Source organism: Somniosus microcephalus, chromosome 11, assembly GCF_052327205.1.
Source record: "Somniosus microcephalus isolate GS21.2 chromosome 11, FLI_Smic_1.0, whole genome shotgun sequence".
NCBI classification, from domain to species: domain Eukaryota; kingdom Metazoa; phylum Chordata; class Chondrichthyes; order Squaliformes; family Somniosidae; genus Somniosus; species Somniosus microcephalus.
The window spans coordinates 103,072,022-103,089,888 of record NC_140997.1 but is presented as its reverse complement, the minus strand read 5'-3'; the positions used below and the strand labels follow the sequence as shown (position 1 = coordinate 103,089,888).

The following is a 17,867-nucleotide window of genomic DNA, read 5'->3' as shown; positions in this document are numbered from 1 at the left end:
AGACTGGTAAACCTTACCTGGTCTCTGGGACTTTTATAGCCCCGCTGCTGCCGCTGAAACACCCGCCGACGCACTGATGCCTTACCTGGTTCCTCTAATGAGGCATATGGGAAGAACATAAAAACAATAAAGGGGGCAAGCACTTTGCTGGGAGTGTACTATAGGCTCCCAAACAGTCGGGGAGATAGAAGAACAGATATGTAGGCAAATCTCAGAGGAGTGTAGAAATAATAGGGTAATAATAGTAGGGGATTTCAACTTCCCCAATATTAACTGGGATAGTCAGAGTGTGAAAGGCTTAGAGGGTGCAGAATTCTTAAAGTGCATCCAGGAGAGCTTTTTGAGTCAGCATGTAGAAAGTCCTGCAAGAGAGGGGGTGGTACTGGACTTTCTCCATGAAGCCTTGTACGTGTATCTCTAGCGGAACAAGGTGTTGGTTATGACGAGGCCATGTTCTAAGCATTTTGACAGGAGGAGGGTACCGTTGGAGTTGGCTTTCCCTACCCGCTTTCTGCCGATTACACCGCCCCAGAGGTCTGTGTCCTTTCCAACTCTGGCGTTGAAGTCGCCAAGGAGGATCATCTTGTCGCCCGTTGGGACTCGGGACAGGGATTGTTCGAGGCTGGAGTAGAATTCCTCTTTGGTCTCGTCTGTGGCTTCCGGTGTTGGGGCGTACACACTGATGACCTGGTTTCGGGCTAGGGTGAGTCGAAGAGTCATGAGGCGCTCGTTTATACCGCTAGGGGAGTCTCTGAGACGCCCAACCAGTTCATTTTTTATGGCGAAGCCTACCCCATGGAGATGGCATTCTTCAGGTTTGCCTTTCCAGAAGAAAGTGTAACCACTGCCTTGCTCCTTGAGCTGGCCTTCCCCTGCCCACTGGGTCTCACTTAGGGCGGCGATGTCAATGTCGAAGCGTCTGAGCTCCCGGGCAACGATAGCAGTACGCCGTTCTGGTCTGTCACTGTTGGGGTTGTCCATGAGGGTCCTGACATTCCAGGTCCTGAACTTCATTTTAAAGGGTGGAAGATGCCTGTGCATGAATTCTTTTAACGTGAGGTGGCTGTTGCACACCAGCTACCACAAGGGCTTGACAGAGCAAGGTCTTGGTCCAATGGCAAGGGGATCCAAGATGATTGGAGACCAGGCTCTGCTACAACGGCCTAGCACACACACACAAACATACTGCTACTGTCCTCCTCCCGCAGCTCCTCTCTGCTTGGGTTTCATAGGATGCATTGTGGTCCTACTGACCTCACTGTTGACCCGTGCCACACCTTCCCTGGGCCCCGACCCCGCTGCTGGTCCACGCTGCGCCACTCCTGGGCCTTGACCTCGCTGCTGGGCTCGTCCTCGTTCCTGGGTCCCGGCCTCGGACATGAATGATGTCTCTCACAGGATCAAAACCATGACTCTGTCTTCGACACGAGTGTCCTCAACTCCATCCCACAGCATGCTACCCGCCACCATCTCAGCACAACCCCAGCTCGGCATGAGGTTGAAAAGGCCATGCGCCAACTGAAGAACAACAAGGCCTCAGGAGCAGATGGAATCCCCGCCGAGGCACTAAAGCATAGTGGAGAAGCACTACTGGCACGAATTCATGAACTCGTTTCTCTTATCTGGAAGGAGGAGAGCATGCCAGGGGATCTCAGAGATGCTGTAATTGTGACCATCTTCAAAAAAGGTGACAAGGCCAATTGTGGTAATTACAGAGGAGTTTCCCTGCTGTCTGCCACAGGGAAAGTCATCGCAAGAATCCTCCTCAATCGCCGTCTCCCAGTGGCCGAAGAGCTCCTCCCAGAGTCGCAATGCAGATTCCGCCCACTAAGGGGCACAATGGACATGATCTTCACCGCACGCCAATTACAAGAGAAATGCAGGGAACAGCACCAACCACTGTACATGGCCTTCTTTGATCTCACAAAGGCCTTCGATGCTGTCAACCGTGAGGGATTATGGAGTGTCCTCCTCAAATTTGTCTGCCCTCAAAAGTTTGTCACTATCCTCCACCTGCTTCACGACGATATGCAAGCCGTGATCCTGACCAACGGTTCCACCACAGACCCAATTCACGTACGAACCGGGGTCAAGCAAGGCTGTGTCATTGCACCAACGCTCTTCTCGATCTTCCTTACTGCAATGCTCCATCTCACCTTCAGTAAGCTCCCCACTGGAGTGGAGCTAATTTACAGAACAAACGGGAAACTGTTTAACCTCCATCGCCTCCAGTCCAGATCCAAGGTTGTCTCATCCTCTGTCGTCGAATTACAGTATGCAGACGATGCTTGCGCCTGCGCTCACTCGGAGGTCGAACTCCAAACCATCATCAACACCTTCACCGAATCGTACGAGAGCATGGGCCTTACACTAAACATCCGTAAGACAAAGGTCCTCTACCAACCTACCCCCACCACACAGTACTGCCCCCCGATTATCAAAATCCACGATAAGGCCTTGGACAACGTGGACCACTTTCCATACCTCGGGAGCCTACTGTCAACAAGGGCAGACGTCGACGACGAAGTCCAACACTGCCTTCAGTGTGCCAGTGCAGCCTTCAGTCGCCTGAGGAAGAGAGTGATGACCAGGACCTCAAACCCGGCACTATGCTCATGGTCTACAGAGCAGCAGTGATACCCGCCCTGCTGTATGCCTCAGATACATGGACCATGTACAGCAGGCACCTCAAAGCACTGGAGAGGTACCACCAACGCTGCCTCCGCAAGATCCTGCAAATCCATTGGCAGGATAGGCGCACCAACGTCAGTGTTCTTGCTCAGGCCAACATCCCCAGCATCGAAGCTTTGACCATGCTCAATCAGCTCCGATGGATGGGTCACATTGTCCGCATGCCCGATACGAGACTCCCAAAACAAGCACTCTACTCGGAGCTCCAGCATGGCAAGAGAGCCCCAGGTGGGCAGAGGAAATGCTTCAAGGACACCCTCAAAGCCTCCTTGAAAAAGTATAACATCCCCACCGACACCTGGGAATACCTGGCCCAAGACCGCACAAAGTGGAGGAGAAGCATCCGGGAAGGTGCCGAACACCTCGAGTCTCTTCGCCGGGAGCAAGCGGAAGCCAAGCGCAGGCAGCGAAAGGAGCGTACGTCAACCCGAGCACCCCACCCACCCGCCCCTTCAACGACCGTCTGCCCCACCTGTGACAGAGACTGTCGGTCCCGCATTGGACTAATCAGTCACCTGCGAACCCATTTTTAATGTGGAAGCAATTCATCCTTGGTTCCGAGGGACTGCCTAAGAAGAAGAAGGTACTGGACCTAATTCTAGGGAATGTAGCCGGGTAAGTGGTAGAAGTGTCAGTAGGAGAGCATTTTGGTGACCATGACCATAATTCGGTGAGATTTAAGGTAGCCATGGAAAAGGACAAAGATGGACCGGAAATAAAGGTTCTAAATTGGAGGAAGGCCAATTTTAATATGATAAGGCAGGATCTGGCCAAAATGGACTGGGATCAGCTACTTGTAGGAAGATCCACATCAGAGCATTCAGAAAGGAAATAAAGAGAGTACAGCGCCAACATGTTCCCGTAAAGGTCAAGGGTGGGACCAACAAGTCCAGGAAACCCTGGCTGTCAAGGGATATGCAATGGATTAGGGAAATAAGGGAGGCTTTTGACAGATACAATGGACTAAAAACAGCGGAAGCCCTAGAGGAGTATAGAAAGTGCTGGGGGGTACTTAAAAAAAAAATTAGGAGAGCGAAGAGGGAGCATGAAAAAACACTGGCGAGCAAATAAAGGAAAATCCCAAGGTGTTTTATAAGTATATTAAGGGCAAGAGGATAACCAGGGAAAGAGTAGGGCCCATTAGGGACCAAAGTGGCAATCTGTGTGTAGAGTCGGAAGATGTAGGTTTTAAATGAATATTTTGCATCTGTGTTCATTATGGAGAAGGACAATGTAGGCATATAAATCAGGCAGGGGGATTGTGATATATTGAACAAATTAGCATTGAGAGGGAGAAGGTACTAGCGGTTCTAGCAGGCTTAAAAGTGGATAAATCCCCAGGCCCAGACGAGACGTATCTCAGGCAGCTGTGTGAGGCAAGGGAGGAGATTGCAGGGACTCTGACACAAATTTTCAGAACCTCTCTGGCCACAGGGGAGGTGCCAGAGGACTGGAGTACAGCTAACGTAGTACCATTGTTCAACAAGGGTAGTAGGGATAAACCAGGGAATTACAGGCCAGTGAGCCTAACATCCGTGGTAGGGAAATTATTGGAAAAAATTCTGAGGGACAGAATTAGTCTCCACTTGGAGAGGCAAGGATTAATCAAGGGATAGTCAGCATGGCTTTGTCAGAGGGAGATCATGTCTAACCAATTTGATTGAATTTTTCGAGGGGGTGACTTGGTGTGTGGATGAGGGTAGTGCAGTTGATGTAGTCTACATGGACTTCAGTAAGGCTTTTGACAAAGTCCTGCATGGGAGACTGGTCAAGAAGGTAAGAGCCCATGGGATCCAGGGCAATTTGGCACATTGGATCCAAAATTGGCTTAGTGGCAGGAGGCAGAGGGTGATGGTTGAAGGTTGTTTTTGTGACTGGAAGTCTGTGTCCAGTGGTGTACCGCAGGGATCAGTGCTGGGTTCCTTGCTGTTTGTAGTGTACATTAATGATTTAGATATGAATGTAGGAGGTATGATCAGTAAGTTCGCAGATGACACGAAAATTGGTGGAGTGGTAAATAGCGAGGAGGGAAGCCTCAGGCTACAGGACGATATAGACGGGTTGGTCAGATGGGCAGAACAGTGGCAAATGGAATTTAACCCTCAAAAGTGTGAGGTGATGCATTTTGGGAGGACTAACAAGGCAAGGGAAAACACAATGAATGGTAGGACCCTAGGAAGGACAGAGAATCAGAGGGACCTTGGTGTGCATGTACATAGATCCCTGAAGGCAGCAGGACAGATAGATAAGGTGGTTAAGAAGGCATATGGGATACTTGCCTTCATTAGCCAAGGCATAGCATATAAGAGCAGGGAGGTTATGATGGAGCTGTACAAAACACTAGTTAGGCCACAGCTGGAATACTGTGTGCAATTCTGGTCGCCACACTATAGGAAGGATGTGATTGCATTGGAGAGGGTGCATAGGAGATTCACCAGGATGTTACCTGGGCTGGAGTGCTTCAGCTATGACGAGAGACTGGACAGGCTGGGGTTGTTTTCCTTAGAGCAGAGAAGGCTGAGGGGGGACCTGATTGAGGTGTACAAAATTATGAGGGGCATAGATAGGGTAGATAGGAACTTTTTCCCTTAGTAGAGGGGTCAATAACCAGGGGGCATAGTTTCAGGATAAGGGGCAGCAGGTTTAGAGGGGATTTGAGGAAAAACTTTTTCACCCAGAGGATGGTTGGAATCTGGAAATCACTGCCTGAAAGGGTGGTAGAGGCAGGAACCCTCACAACATTCAAGAAGCATTTAGATGAGCACTTGAAACACCATAGCATACAAGGCTACGGACCAAGTGCTGGAAAATGGGATTAGAATAGATAGGGCTTGATGGCCGGCGCAGACACGATGTGCCGAAGGGTCTCTTTCTGTGCTGTATGACTCTATGACTGATGACATTACATTCTATGGGGGAAAAATTAGGTTGCTTTGCGCCTCCCGTTAGCGCCCTAAGAAAGCGTTAATGGTGCGCAAAGCAACTAGCGCCCGGGCGCGGCGATGTTTGCGCCGCTCATGAAATTGACCAGACATTTTGCGGCGGTGCTAAACACTACCGCCATCATCTCCTGTGCCTGCAGATTGTGATGTCAGTCGAACGTACTCCCCGGTAGCACCCCGGACCGGATATTGAGTGGCGCCCCCTGCCTTACCACCTGCCACTAGCAATGACAGGTTGAGGGGAACGTTTTGCAGTCGGGAAGGGACTGGGGGAGCGCTATTTAAAGTCAACTGCTTCCTGACTTTTTTTATCGGTGACATTTTTGCATCATGCATTCTGAGAGAGAGAGAGAGACTTCTGGAGAGATTCAACGCTGTGTGAAGGAGTTTTGGGTACTGAGCAGCACTTTGCAGGTTCTTTTTGATTTGACCTTCCTTGCATCGATTTAGAAGAGACTATGGGGGCTGCACTCTGAGCTCTTTCCCTGGGCCTCTCCGTTGTTCTTTCCAGCAGAATTGATGTACAGGTCTGTCCAGGCTGAGATTCAAGGCTGCAATGAGCAGGGTGTGGATGGAGAGCAAGATCGACCCTCCCTTTATGAACTGGCTAGCGCCAGTGTGCCTGTGTTCCATTGCTGACTGACATCACATGAGCTTCGCCAGCGCTCTGAGGTAGCGCCTCGCTCCTTGGCGTTAGCACCTTAAGAGAGGTGTGTAGCGCCTGATTTAGCGCTCCAATCATCTCCAGGGGCGATAGAAGCCAAGTTTGCGGTCGGAGGCGATAATTAGCGGCAGGCGCTAATTTTTGCGCCCAGACTATAATTGCGCCCAAACGGGGCGATGCCGAATTTCTCCCCCTCTATGTTCTTAAATTCCCATTGCACATAAAGTATCACATCTTTCACGTGGTCTAGTAGAACATTCATCAAAAGATGGGTTTTCTCCTGCCTGTTTTGTATAAGAGTTACAGAATCCTGGTGAACATTTTCTTGTCAGCCTTGGCTCAGTGGTAGCATTGTCACCTTTTTTCTGTAGGTCATGGATTCGAGGACATGTGCACGTAATCTAAGGAGACCTTTTAATGAAGTTTTTCAGATGAATTGTAAACCGAGGGCCTATCTGCCCTCTCAGGTGAATGTAATAGATTCCATGGGACTATTCGAAGAAAGAATGCACCAGGTATCTTGGCCAACATTTATCCCAAAACCAACAACATCAAAAACAGATTAACTGGACCTTGCTATGCACAAAATTACAGCTACATTTTCCTACAAAACAACAGTCACTACACTTCAAAATGAATTAATTGGCTGTAAAGTACTTTAAGACGTTCTAGGGGTGTGAAAGGTGTTATATAAATCCGAGTTCTTTTTCAGTAAAAATTAATCAATTATTGATTACCTGAAATTTAAAGTGATTACAAAATTTAGTACGTATCCTTCATTGTTACAAGTAAACTGGTGTCCTTTTTATTTCAAGAATTATTATACAAAAAGTGTTTTATATAGTCCCTTTACTGTCAACAAAAAGTTCTAAGATGGTTCATAGTAAGACATATGGAAAACCGATGCCAAGCCAGGAAAAGAGAGATTTGGAGATTTGGACACCAAAAGCTTGGTCAAAGAGATGGGTTCTGAGAAGGTTTTGAAATCAGGAGTGAAAAGTGCTGAAGGAGGGGATTTTGTAGAGTAGGATCCAGGCTGAAGGCTGTGGTGCCAATGATGTGACAAATGCAGAAGAGGGTCCAAAGTCAGAAGGGATTATGGGGATGTAGAAGATTGCAGAGATAGGATGGAGCAAAACCATGGAGGGATTTAAGAACATAAGAAATAGGAGCTGGAGTAGGCCATTTGGCCCTTCGAGCCTGTTCTACCATTCAACAAGATCATGGCTGATCTTCTACCTCAACTCCATCTTCCCGCACTATCCCCATATCCCTTAATTGACAAAAATTTATCAACCTCTGTCTTGAATATACTCAGTGACTGAGCATCCACAGCTCTCTGGGGTAGAGAATTCCAAAGATTCACCACCCTTTGAGTGAAGAAATTTCTCCTCATCTTAGTCCTAAATGGCCGACCCCTTATTCTGAGACTGTGACCCCATGGTCCAGATTTCCCAGCCAGGGGAAACATTTTCTCAGTATTAACCCTGTCAAGCCCCTTAAGAATTTTATATGTTTCAATTAGATTACCTCTCATCTAAACTGTAGGGCAGTGGTTCCCAACCTGTGGTCTGCGGACCACCTGTGGTCCGCGAGGGTACTGCAGGTGGTCCGTGAAAAAAAATAATTATGATAATGTAATAATAATATAATCACGTGTACCTCGTATGTATCATTTGATATTACATTATTATTCGCAATGTAATATGCTTCACAAACATCCTTGTGATATCATTCTCTGAATTTAAATAGTGTGTCGCTTTTGCGTGACGTCAATGTGAACTGACGCTCTTAGAAAATTTGACGGTTAGACCGTGGGAATCAAAAAATGGATCGGTGGCTTTTATCTGGCACGCTTAAGCGAAAAGAGATATATGGTCAAAATGACAGTGAGACATCAGCAAATGAAACTCAGCACAACAAAAGTAAGTGAAAACTGAGGAGAAAATACAACAGTGAATACTTAAAACTGGGATTTACTTACACTGGAACTGAGAACGAACCATTGCCAATATGTGTCATGTGCTATAATGTTCTGTCGAATGAAAGCCTAAAGCCCGCTAATCTTCGCCGTCATCTTGAGACTAAGCATGAGGAATACGTGTCCAAGCCAATTGGATATTTTTACAACCAGCTCAAAGAATTTCAATGTAGCAAGACAATTATGGAATGCACATCTAAAGGCAGTGATAATGCTAAGGCGGTGGAGGCCTCGTACCGGGTAGCTAGGCTCATAGCAAAGACAGGGAAGCTGCACACAATCTGGGAGGAGTTGATATTGCCAGCGGCTAAGGAGATGGTGGGTGTTATGCTGGGAGAGGGGGCCTGCAAGCAAATTAACATGATTTCATTGTCGGATAACACAGTTCAACGCAGAATTGATGAGATGGCCCATGACTTGTGTGATCAGCTAATAGCGAGAATGCAAGCGAGTCGTTTTTATGCACTTCAACTGGATGAATCAACGGACATTGCAAACCTTTCAAACCTGATCACCTATGTAAGGTATAAACACAATGGAGAGATACATGAGGACTTTCTCTTTTGTAAATCATTGCCCACACGCTCAACTGCAGAGGCTATTTTTGGCATGTTGATCAGTTTCATTATTGAAAATGGGATTGATTGGTCAAAACGTGTCGGACTTAGCACAGATGGGGCCCGTGCGATGTTCGGCGAACACAGTGGGGTTATGCATGTAAGAGCAGTGGCTCCACTAGCATCATCCATTCACTGCAGCATCCATAGGGAGGCGTTAGCTGCAAAGAAAATGCCTGCTGATCTCAAGACCGTTTTGGAGGAAGCCGTTAAAACAGTTAATTATATCAAGGCCCGTCAACTGAATTTGCGAATATTTGCAGCTCTATGTGATGAGATGGGCAGTGATCACCATCAGCTACTTCTGCACACCGAGGTCCGCTGGCTGTCCCGAGGAAAGGTACTCGTCTTTTAGAGTTGCATGATGAGGTGAGAATTTTTTTACTGGACTCAAAGTTTGAACTTTCACATCGCTCCGGTGATTTTCAGTGGCTTGACAAATTGGCATATATGGCAGATATTTTTGATCGCTTGAATGGTCTCAATCTGCGTCTTCAGGGAAAATCAGTGACATTCTTTCATGTGCAGGACAAAATAGAAGCGATGATCAAGAAAATAGAGATGTGGGCCAAACGACTTGAGCAGTCAAATTACGACTCGTTTGCGAATCTGTCTGATTTTTTGGTCACGGCAGAGATGCAGCTTCCAAACAGTGTGAAACATATCATCAGAGAGCACCTCCAGAGTTTGAAAATAAACCTATGCGAGTACTTCCCTGTGCCCGACACCAAATTCAACTGGATACGAAATCCCTTTGCCAGCCTTGATGATGACAGCCTCGCAAGCCTGATCTTGACAGAGCAAGACAGCCATGTGGAACTGTCCTGTGACAGTGCTTTAAAGCAGGATTTTTCTCAGCAATACCTGACTGACTTTTGGCTTAAAGTTGCTTCGGAATACCCAGCACTGTCTGACAAGGCAGTAAAGTTTCTAATGCCTTTTCCCACAACCTACCTTTGCAAAACTGGATTTTCTGCACTTGTCGCATTGAAGACCAAACTTCACGTTGAATCAGATCTCCGATTGAGACTGTCATCGCTGGAACCTGACATCCAACGTTTGACGTCTGTGAAACAACATCAGCCTTCTCATTAGGTGTTAACTTTTCCCCACTGGTAGGCCTACTGCAGGTAAATGTGCTGTGACGAGTGCAATGTATTTTATGAGTGAGCATAATAAATGATTAGAAACAGCTGCGTTTTTAATACCTGTTGATATATAAGTTTGACTCCCGTCAGCCATAGGCTATGCTAAAAATGTTTTAAACGGCTTGCTTACGTTGTGGTCGGCAAAAGCTTTTGATGACGAAGTAATGGTCCGCATAAAGGATAAGGTTGGGAACCGCTGCTCTAGGGAATATAGGCCTAATCTACTCAATCTCTCCTCATAGGGCAATCTCCTCATCCCAGGAACCAGTCTAGTGAACCTTTGTTGCACTCCCTCTAAGACAAATATGTCTTTCCTGAGGTAAGGAGACCAGAACTGTACACAGTACGCCAGGTGTGGCCTCACCAATGCCCCGTATAATTGCAGTAAGACTTCTTTACTCTTATACTCTAATCCCTTTGTAACAAAAGCTAACATACCATTTGCTTTCTTAATTGCTTGCTGTAACTGCATGTTAAACATAGAAACAGAAAAATAGGAACAGGAGTAGGCCATTCGGCCCTTCAATATGATCATGGCTGATCCTCTATCTCAATACCATATTCCCGCTCTCTCCCCATACCCCTTGACACCTTTTGCATCTAGAAATCTATCTATCTCCTTCTTCAATATATTCAGCGACTTGGCCTCCACAGCCTTCTGTGGTAGAGAATTCCACAGGTTCACCATCCTCTGAGTGAAGAAATTTCTCCTCATCTCAGTCTTAAATGTCCTACCCCGTATCCTGAGACTGTGACCCCTCGTTCAACAGCCCCCAGCCAGGGGGAACATCCTCCCTGCATCCAGTCTGTCTAGCCCTGTCAGAATTTTATACGTTTCAACGAGATCCCCTCTCATTCTTCTAAACTCTAGTGAACACAGGCCTAGTCGACCCAATCTCTCCTCATCAAGGGCAGAGAGGCAGTCAGTGCCTGCTAGAAGGAGCACTTCGAAAATCTCCTTAACCGAGACCCTGTCTTCGACACAGGTATCCTCAACTTCTATAGATATGTGAAGAGAAAAAGATTGGTGAAGTCAAGCGTAGGTCCCTTGCAGTCAGAATCAGGGAAATTTATAATGGGGAACAAAGAAATGACAGACCAATTAAATACATACTTTGGTTCTGTCTTCACAAAGGAAGACACAAATAACCTCCCAGAGATGTCGGGGAACATAGGGTCTAATGAGAGGGAGGAACTGAATGAAATCAGTATTTGCAGGGAAATGGTGTTCGGGAAATTGATGGGATTGAAGGCCGATAAATCCCCAGGGCCTGATAATCTTCATCCTAGGGAACTTAAGGAAGTGACCCTAGAAATAGTAGATGCATTGCTGGTCATCTTCCAAAATTCTATAGACCCTGGAACAGTTCCCATGGATTGGAGGGTAGCTAATGTTACCCCACTGTTCAAAAAAGGTGGTAGGGAGAAAACGGGGAATTATAGACCAGTAAGCCTGACGTCGGTAGTGGGGAAAATGCTAGAGTCCATTATAAAAGATGTAATAGCAGAGCACTTGGAAAACAGTGACAGGATCGGACAAAGTCAACAGGGATTTACAAAAGGTAAATCGTGTTTGACTAATCTACTGGAATTTTTTGAGGATGTAACTGGTAGAATAGATAAGGGAGAGCCAGTGGATGTGGTGTATTTGGACTTTCAGAAGGCTTTCGATAAGGTCCCACATAAGAGATTAGTGATGTAAGAAAAAGGAGACTTACCATCAAGTAACTTTAAAGTAAGCTTTAAGTAACTTATAAACACACTATATACACAAGAGAGGTCTTTACCATGCCTCTGGTAGAAGCCTCTTACAATACTGAACAGACCAGTATTTATACCAGTCCAACAGGAAGTGACATATGACAGGAAGTGAGGTATGTACACAGTTCATAGTTCATAGTTCACAGGAAGTGATGACATAACTTCCCGGAAGTTATCATTTTTATCACATTCTTCCCTCCTGCAGGATTAGGAGGCTGTGGTCTACCTTTTGGTCCGCAGCCGCCGAACAAGGAAGAGTCGCACCCATTTGGATTCCCGTCGTAGAGGGTCGCTGGTCCGCTTACATGCGGTTGGCCATTGGTCAGAGTCTGTGTGGCCTGGATTGCCCTGTGAAGGGTCGGGGAGATCATGGCTTCGAGTACGAGCCCCAATAGGTTCAAAGTCGGACTGCCTCTGTTCAGTGGGAGGTGCAGAGCTGGTCTGTGGCGGATCAGTACTTTCATGCGTGGTACTGGGAGGGTCGCAACCTTGAGCACGGGGTTCTACCGGCACCAAGCTAGTTGGTGTCCGATCAGGATCCTGGAGAGGGGTACCCGATAGGTCCCAAGAGTTTCCTGGTGAAATGCCATCACCCGATGTCCCACTAGGTCCTGGTGGGCAGGGAGCCAGATCCCGTAATGATACGGTAGATTCTCGGCCGTCGGAACATCGTATGTTTGCATAGGTGGGGTTGGCATCGGTTAGTTCGACCTCGTCTACAAGAGGGTCATTTTTAGACGTCCGAACGTATCTTCGGAGTAATACAGGTCCAGGAGTAGTTAGCCATGACGGGAGCGATGTCCCATGAGATGAGCGACGCTGGAATCCAAAGAACCGCTCATGAGGTGTAGTATTTGTGGCTGTAGAAAGCAGGGACCGTATAGAGTGCAATGCATCCAGAAGCACTGTTTCCCATTGCTGGTCTGGTAGGCCCCGAGATCTTAAAGCGAGACGTACAGAATTCCAGATGATACCGTTATACCTCTCTACCTGCCCATTTCCGATGGGATGGTATGGTGTTGTTTTGCTTGTAGCAATTCCCCGTTCTGAGAGGTAGTCCTTGAGTTCCCTTGACATAAAGGATGGACCCCGATCTGAGTGAATATAAGCCGGCATGCCACAGAGAGAAAATACCTGCTCAAGGCAGCAGATTACTGTAGATGCCAGCATATTGGAGCAGGGGAAGGCAAACGGAAAACGTGAATATTCGTCGATCATGGTGAGCAAATATGTGTTCCGAGTTGAAGAGGGCACTGGGCCCTTAAAATCGATGCGAAGTCGTTGCATCGGTTGGGTTGCATGTATGAGTATACCATCTGAGGGGCGGAAGAACTGAGGTTTTAATTCCGCACAAAGCCGGCATTCTGAGCATATTTTCTTTACATCTCCAGTGGAAAAAGGGAGATTCCGTGATCGTACGAAATGTAGCATGCGCGTAACGCCAGGATGACACAAACCATTGTGGACATCCATGAGAGTGGAGGATGACATAGTGGAGCAGAATGCCCGTGTGAGGGTGTCCGGGGCCACATTCTCCTTGCCAGGCCGATAGAGAATGGTATAACCAAAAGAGGCCAGTTCCATCCTCCAAAGTTGTATTTTATTATTCTTAATTTTGGTTCGTTTTCGATTATCGAGCATGAAGGCGACTGATCGTTGGTCCGTGATCAATGTAAAGTGTTGGCGAGCTAGAAAATGGTTCCACTTCCGTACTGCCTCTATGATGGCTGTGGCTTCTTTCTCAACCGGAGGATAATGTAGCTCGGCACCTTGTAAGGTCCTGGACATAAATGCTACAGGACGACCTTCCTGATTCAGAGTAGCCGAGATCGCCACCTCCGAGGCATCACATTCAACCACGAAAGGGAGATTCTCATCAATGGAGTGAAGAGCCGCTTTCTCCAACTGTTTTTTGAGAAGGTTAAAGGCTGCAACAGCCGCTGTTCCCAGTGGAAATTATCTAGCATGCAGCAAGGGTTGGATTTTGTCCGAGAAATGAGGAATCCATTTAGCGTAGTATGCAAACAGACCGAGAGCCCGACGTAAAGAAGCCGGATTCTTAGGTGACGGGAGCTCTTGGAGCGGGCGAAGTCTTTCTGGGTCTGGCTTAATGATGCCATTGCCTACGCAATAGCCAAGGATGTTGATGGTCGGTTGCGACTCAACAGATTTGGATTAATTCAGGGTCAAATTACGGCGATGGAGGGCATCCCGAAATTTTTGGAGGTTGGAGTCGTGTTCCTGTTGATCGTGACCTGCAATGGTAATGTTATCAAGATAGGGAAAAGTGTCCCTTAGGTTTTCCTGCTTAACCAGGCCATCCATTGCCCGTTGAAAGACAGCCACTCCATTAGTAACCCCGAATGGGAGGCGACGAAATTGGTACAGCTGTCCATTAGCCTCAAAGGCTGTGTACTGCTTATCTGAGACCTTCAAGGGTAACTGATGATAGGCACTTTTTAAATCGTAAGTTGAGAACACTTTGTATTCGGCCAGTTTATTAACCATATCATCAATGCATGGCAATGGGTAGGCGTCCAAGTCGGTATATTGATTGATGGTTTGCGAATAATCGATGCATAGTCGCTGTTTGTGAGGTTTTAGAGGGTTCTTGACAATGACGACTTGAGCCCGCCAGGGCGACGAACATGGTTCAATGATATCCTCTGCTAGAAGTCGAGAGATTTCAGCCGCAATAAAAGATTGGTCTTCCTGATTAAAGCGCCGCGATTTCGTTATTATCGGTTTGCATTGAGGCGGAATACTGGCAAATAATGAGGGTTCATCAAGTGAAGCTGCTGATAATGCACAAAATGGTAATTTAGACGGTATATTAGAAATAGTAAGTCCGGGTTTGGATCCACCAAACTCAATGGTGAGTTTCTTATGCTGTTTTTGGAAGTCCAGCCCTAAGAGGAGATCACTACATAAGTCCTTGAGCACCGAAAGTCGGGTGGAGGGATACATACGACCATGAAGTGTCATATCAACAACACAAAAGCCGGAGATTCTGGTATTAAGTGATGACTGGGCCATCGCAATTGCCTGGTCCGATGGGAAGACATGTAGTTTCAATTTCGCAACAATCTGTTCCTTAATGAAACTATCAGTACTTCCTGAGTCAATTAAGGCATCTAAGGTATGCCCTTTAATTGAAATTTTTGTGGCTGCATGAGACAGGTTCTGTGGGCAAGCAGCTGTAATTGGTGTTGTTGCACAGAGAGTGGCTAAAACTCTCGGTGTGCTTCTTCGGGAGAGAGCTCGAGAGGAAGCTTGATAGGTCCTAGCTGGAGCATCTTGATAGGCCCTAATTGGGGCAGTTCGGTAGGCCTTAGCTGGATTGGCCCTCGTAGAGGCCCTTGATAGGCAAACTTTAGCAAAGTGTCCTTTTTTCCCGCAATAACTGCAGATTGCATTGCGAGCAGGGCAGGTTTTCCTAGGGTGAAAAGCATCTCCACAAAAGAAGCATTCCTTCCTAGATTGCCAAGAGGCTGCTAAAGTGGTGTTGTCCTCCTCTTCTTCATCAGAATTATCAGAATTAGATTCCCCCATGATAGGGTTCACCTGAGACCGCTTGAATTGTCTGGTTGCAGCTACAGCAGCAGATCGAGATCTGGGCAGCTGATAGAGGTCTGCATTTCTCTTTGCCAAATCCAGTGAACAAGCTAGGTCAAAAGCTTTTTGTAGCTCAAGTGTTTTACTTTCTAGTAGACGCTGGCGTATAAATGGAGAGGCAATCCCGCAGATGAAAGCATCACGAATCATTTCTTGGCGGTACAGCTCAGCTGAGGCTGCCTGAAAGTTACAATCTACGCTGAGCCTGCGAAGTTCTTGCAGGAATTCGTCAATTGATTCCCCTGGCCCTTGTCGGGCTGTGGCCAGTAGATGTCTAGCATAGACCTCATTTGGGGTCTTTGCATACAGTTTCTTAAGTGCCCGAATCACCTCTTCGTAATTATCCCATTCATCAACATATTCGAACACTTTTGGGGTCACATAATTGACAAGTATCTTCAATTTAGCAGGAGCATCCGCTTTACATTCATCCAGAAAATTCTCAAAAGTACGATACCAATGCTTCCATACCCTGCCAGCTGCTGGTGTATTCGGGTCCAAGTCCAGACGAATAGGTCTAAGGATTTTCTCCATGATGGGTGGTTCCCTGGATCCTTAACTTCTGAGTTTGTCTGAAGGTCTAGTATTTGTCAGTGTAAATATTAAGTTACTTAAATTGATGTAAGAAAAAGGAGACTTACCATCAAGTAACTTTAAAGTAAGCTTTAAGTAACTTATAAACACACTATATACACAAGAGAGGTCTTTACCATGCCTCTGGTAGAAGCCTCTTACAATACTGAACAGACCAGTATTTATACCAGTCCAACAGGAAGTGACATATGACAGGAAGTGAGGTATGTACACAGTTCATAGTTCATAGTTCACAGGAAGTGATGACATAACTTCCCGGAAGTTATCATTTTTTATCACATTTAGCATGTAAATTTAAGGCACATGGGATTGGGGGCAAGGTACTGACTTGGATAGAGAACTAGTTGGCAGACAGGAAGCAAAGAGTTGGAATAAACAGGTCTTTTTCCGAGTGCCAGGCAGTGACTAGTGGGGTACCGCAGGGATCGCTGCTAGGACCCCAGCTATTCACAATATATATTAATGATCTAGACAAGGGAACTAGATGTAATATCTCCAAGTTTGCAGACGCCACAAAGCTGGGTGGGCGTGTGTGCTGTGAGGAGGATGCCGAGAAACTCCAGTATGATTTGGACAGGTTAGGTGATTGGGCAGAGGCATGGCAGATGCAGTATAATGTGGATAAATGTGAGGTTATCCACTTTAGTGGCAAAAACAGGAAGGCAGATTATTATCTGAACGGCAACAGATTGGGAGAAGGGGAAGTGCAACGAGACCTGGGTGTCCTTGTGCACCAGTCGCTGAAAGTAAGCATGCAGGTGCAGCAGGTGGTTAAGAAGGCAAATGGTATGTTGGCCTTCGTAGCGAGAGGGTTTGAGTACAGGAACAAGGATGTCTTGCTGCAGTTGTACAGGGCCTTGGTGAGACCACACCTTGAGTATTGTGTGCAGTTTTGGTTGCCTTATCTGAGGAAGGAAGTTCTTGCCATGGAGGGAGTGCAGTGAAGATTCACCAGACTGATACCTGGAATGGCAGGAATGACGTATGAGGAGAGATTAGGTCGATTGGGCTTATACTCACTGGAGTTTAGAAGAATGAGAGGGGATCTCATTGAAACTTATAAAATTCTAACAGGACTAGACAGGCTAGATGCAGGAAGGATGTTCCTGATGGCGGGGGAGCCCAGAACCAGGGGTCACAGTGTAAAGATAAGGGGTAAGCCATTTAGGACAGAGATGAGGAGGAATTTCTTCACCCAGCAAGTGGTGAATCTGTGGAATTCTCTACCACAGAAGGTAGTTGAGGCCAATTCATTAAATATATTCAAGAAGGAGTTAGATATATTTCTTAAGGCTAAAGGGATGAAGGGATATGGGGAGAAGGCAGGGACAGGGTACAGAGTTTGGATGATCAGCCATGATCTCATTGAATGGCGGAGCAGGCTCGAGGGGCTGAATGGCTTATTTCTGCTCCTATCTTCTATGTTTCTATGTAACTCCATCCCGCAGCATGCTACCCGCCACCATCTCAGCACAACCCCAGCTCAGCATGAGTTTGAAAAGGCCATCCGACAACTGAAGAACACAAGGCCTCGGGGCAGATGGCATCCCTCCCGAGGCACTAAAGCATGGTGGAGAAGCACTACTGGCATGAATTCATGAACTCATTTCTCTTATCTGGAAGGAGGAGAGCATGCCAGGGGATCTCAGAGATGCCGTAATTGTGACCATCTTCAAGAAAGGTGACAAGTCAGTTTGCGATAATTACAGAGGAGTTTCCCTGCTGTCTGCCACAGGGAAAGTCATCTCAAGAATCCTCCTCAATCGCCTTCTTCCAGTGGCCCAAGAGCTCCTCACAGAGTCGCATTGCGGATTCTGCCCACTAAGGGGCACAATGGACATGATCTTCACCGCA

General features: G+C 46.9%; 2 protein-coding genes across 2 annotated transcripts; both read left to right on the top strand.

Moving 5' to 3' along the window:
• Positions 1 to 8,317: 8,317 nt before the first annotated feature.
• On the top strand, positions 8,318 to 9,250 carry LOC147110807 (zinc finger BED domain-containing protein 5-like). The gene has a single exon (XM_085999964.1). The coding sequence runs from the start codon at positions 8,318 to 8,320 to the stop codon at positions 9,248 to 9,250; it is 933 nt and encodes a 310-aa protein (XP_085856090.1).
• A 95-nt stretch (positions 9,251 to 9,345) lies between these two features.
• Positions 9,346 to 9,990, top strand: LOC147110806 (zinc finger BED domain-containing protein 5-like). Its single transcript, XM_085999963.1, has one exon. The coding sequence runs from the start codon at positions 9,346 to 9,348 to the stop codon at positions 9,988 to 9,990; it is 645 nt and encodes a 214-aa protein (XP_085856089.1).
• Positions 9,991 to 17,867: the final 7,877 nt, after the last annotated feature.